The 2,411-nt window shown below is 42.2% G+C and overlaps 1 protein-coding gene across 1 annotated transcript; it reads left to right on the top strand.

The window, feature by feature from the left end:
* Positions 1-596: 596 nt before the first annotated feature.
* On the top strand, positions 597-2,207 carry LOC122040067 (strigolactone esterase D14-like). Its single transcript, XM_042599436.1, has 2 exons — positions 597-1,047; positions 1,618-2,207. The coding sequence occupies exons 1-2, from the start codon at positions 638-640 to the stop codon at positions 2,063-2,065; spliced, it is 858 nt and encodes a 285-aa protein (XP_042455370.1). The 5' UTR covers positions 597-637; the 3' UTR covers positions 2,066-2,207.
* Positions 2,208-2,411: the final 204 nt, after the last annotated feature.

The raw sequence follows: 2,411 nt of genomic DNA, 5'->3' as shown, positions 1-2,411 counted from the left end.
GAGAGATTCTCACGGTGTAAATATGAGCATTTAGGCAAAAGCCAAGAAGACCCAATTCCACAAGGCTGAAAGCAGTATCTTCCAGCATTGAGAGGATACCAAGGAAATCCGATCCTTTTTCAAGCTTCTTGTAACCTTTTTTTTGCATATCATTTATTCAATCAATGGAATGCTTAATTAAGGAAGTATATTCCTTTACTCCCATGCCATTTCAGCTATGTCTTCTAGAATTTGTTTGGGGTCGAGCGAATTAATTCGACGGCAAGAAACAGCACCAAACGCCGACACAATCATTAATTCACTTGTGTATCATTTTTTTTTTCTTCCTATTTTAAAAATAAATAAATAGATATTAAAAGGGAAGAATCACAATCAACTTAATGTAGTCCACAAACGAGGCAAGACTAGAAGACAAAAATGTGCTTTTAGTGATTAATCTTGTCTGCGTCATGGGTACATATTGTTAATATTTTCCAATTGGAGAAAACGAAAGAAACCTAACCCAACTCATTTAATTAATTGTAATATGGACCATCATGTACATATGGAGTTACAATTTTTTTTTTCTAAATATATATGTTATTCTATAAATAAGAGTACACTAGTAGTAGATTTCATGATATACACATAATTTCATATGAAGATGGCCGATTTGATCGCTAACGTTCGGTTGATCGGTGAGGGGGAGCCGACGGTGGTGCTGGCGCACGGTTACGGCATCGACCAGTCGGCTTGGGACCTCCTTCTGCCTCACCTCTCCCGGAGCCACCGCCTCCTGCTCTTCGACTGGAACTTCGCCGGCGCCGGCTCCGGCATAGCCGACGCGGATGAACATGAAAGTGTAGATACTGATGAAGGCGGCCTGGACTTGTCGTCGTGGTCTTCGTTGTCGGCGTTGGCGGAGGCTGTGGTGGCGCTGATGGAGAGGTTGCAGGTGCGAGGGGCGATCTTGGTGGGGCACTCCATGTCAGCCATGATCGGTTGCATCGCTTCCACTCGAAATCCTCGCCTCTTCTCTCATCTCGTCCTCCTCTCCGCTTCGCCAAGGTCAGCTTCCTTAATGAATTCCCTTCCATTCCGTTGCTTAATTTTCAACAATTAATATCTTTAAATGTTTCATTAATTACTAATTATGTATAATTATACAACCATGCACGCAAGTCTTCTTGCTACAATTAATTATTTTCAAAAGTAAATTAAAGATAATTAACAGCGCATTCAATATTTATTCACTCAAACATTTAAACATGCAATCATTCGTATATATTTATCGGTGTATATATATATATAAATTAATTAGCTCTTAATTAGTTATTAATTTCCATATGGATGGACAGATAGTCAAACTTGGTAGAGAGAATAAGTCGCTGTATTAGTTAATCGTGGCAAAGCCGTAACCAATGCTACATAGTAGCATTTTGATCGCATGAGGGTTATCCATAGTTCGATCCACACATTAAGAAAGATACCAAAACAAAAAATCCATCGACTTGTATTTTTCTGCTGACCTGTTTTTTCTGTCTTTTTGTTGGAATTTATCTTCGTTGAGGTGGAGATCGATCGATCGATCACCTTTGCTTAATTAATGAATATATTAATAGCTGTGTGTACGTGTAGATATTTGAACAGCGGTGACGGCTATGAAGGTGGGTTTGAGATCAGCAATGTGGAGCAATTACTCTCCCACATCAAGTCTGACTTCCACTCATGGATCGATAACTTCATCCCCATCGCCGTTGGCATAACTGACGCAGCTGCCACAATGGTGGACAAGTTAAAGGCAAGCTTCAGGAGCATGAAGCCGGCGATTGCATACACCGTAGCGAGGACTGTTTTCCTGTGCGATTTGAGAGACATCGTCGACAAAGTGGAGACGCCGACGACCATCATCCAGACGAGCAATGACTTCGTGGTGCCAGTCGCCGTGGGGCGATACTTGCAAAGAAGGATCAACAAAGGGAAAGCGACGCTGGAGATCATCGACGGCGACGGTCACTTCCCGCAGCTCGTCGCGGTACCAGAGTTGCTCCAGATACTTGACAGAGTCCTCCAGCACGTTGTCTGATGGTCGATGATGTTTTTGTCAAATATAAGCATAGTTGATGTTCCATTGGTGGCACCATAGTTGATGTTCGATGCATGTTATCCTAGTGTCTGTGTCTAGCAAAGTATGTGTTTCAATTTCAAATTGATAAATGTGAACAAGATTAAACCTACTACTACTACTACTACTACTAATAATAATAATAATAATAATAATAATAATGATTCTGTCCGAACGCTGAGTTGATGAAGGCTGGGGACGTGGCGCTGTCTGCTACCTTCGGGTGATCTTCTCAGTGACGTGGACCTCTGAGGAACCTGCGACAAAACCGGGCCGGGAAGGGGTTCTCGACGACGGCCCTCCGATG

This window comes from Zingiber officinale, chromosome 2A (assembly GCF_018446385.1).
Source record: "Zingiber officinale cultivar Zhangliang chromosome 2A, Zo_v1.1, whole genome shotgun sequence".
NCBI classification, from domain to species: domain Eukaryota; kingdom Viridiplantae; phylum Streptophyta; class Magnoliopsida; order Zingiberales; family Zingiberaceae; genus Zingiber; species Zingiber officinale.
Note: the sequence above shows the minus strand (reverse complement) of the source record. Positions and strands in the feature narration are given on the sequence as shown.

What these genes read in the sequence shown, in the direction of transcription:
- LOC122040067 (XM_042599436.1), top strand. Translation starts at nt 638, where the DNA reads ATGAAGATGGCCGATTTGATCGCTAACGTTCGGTTGATCGGTGAGGGG. An exon ending in CTCCTCTCCGCTTCGCCAAG is followed by an intron (nt 1,048 to 1,617) that starts GTCAGCTTCCTT and finishes GTGTACGTGTAG; the next exon opens with ATATTTGAACAGCGGTGACG.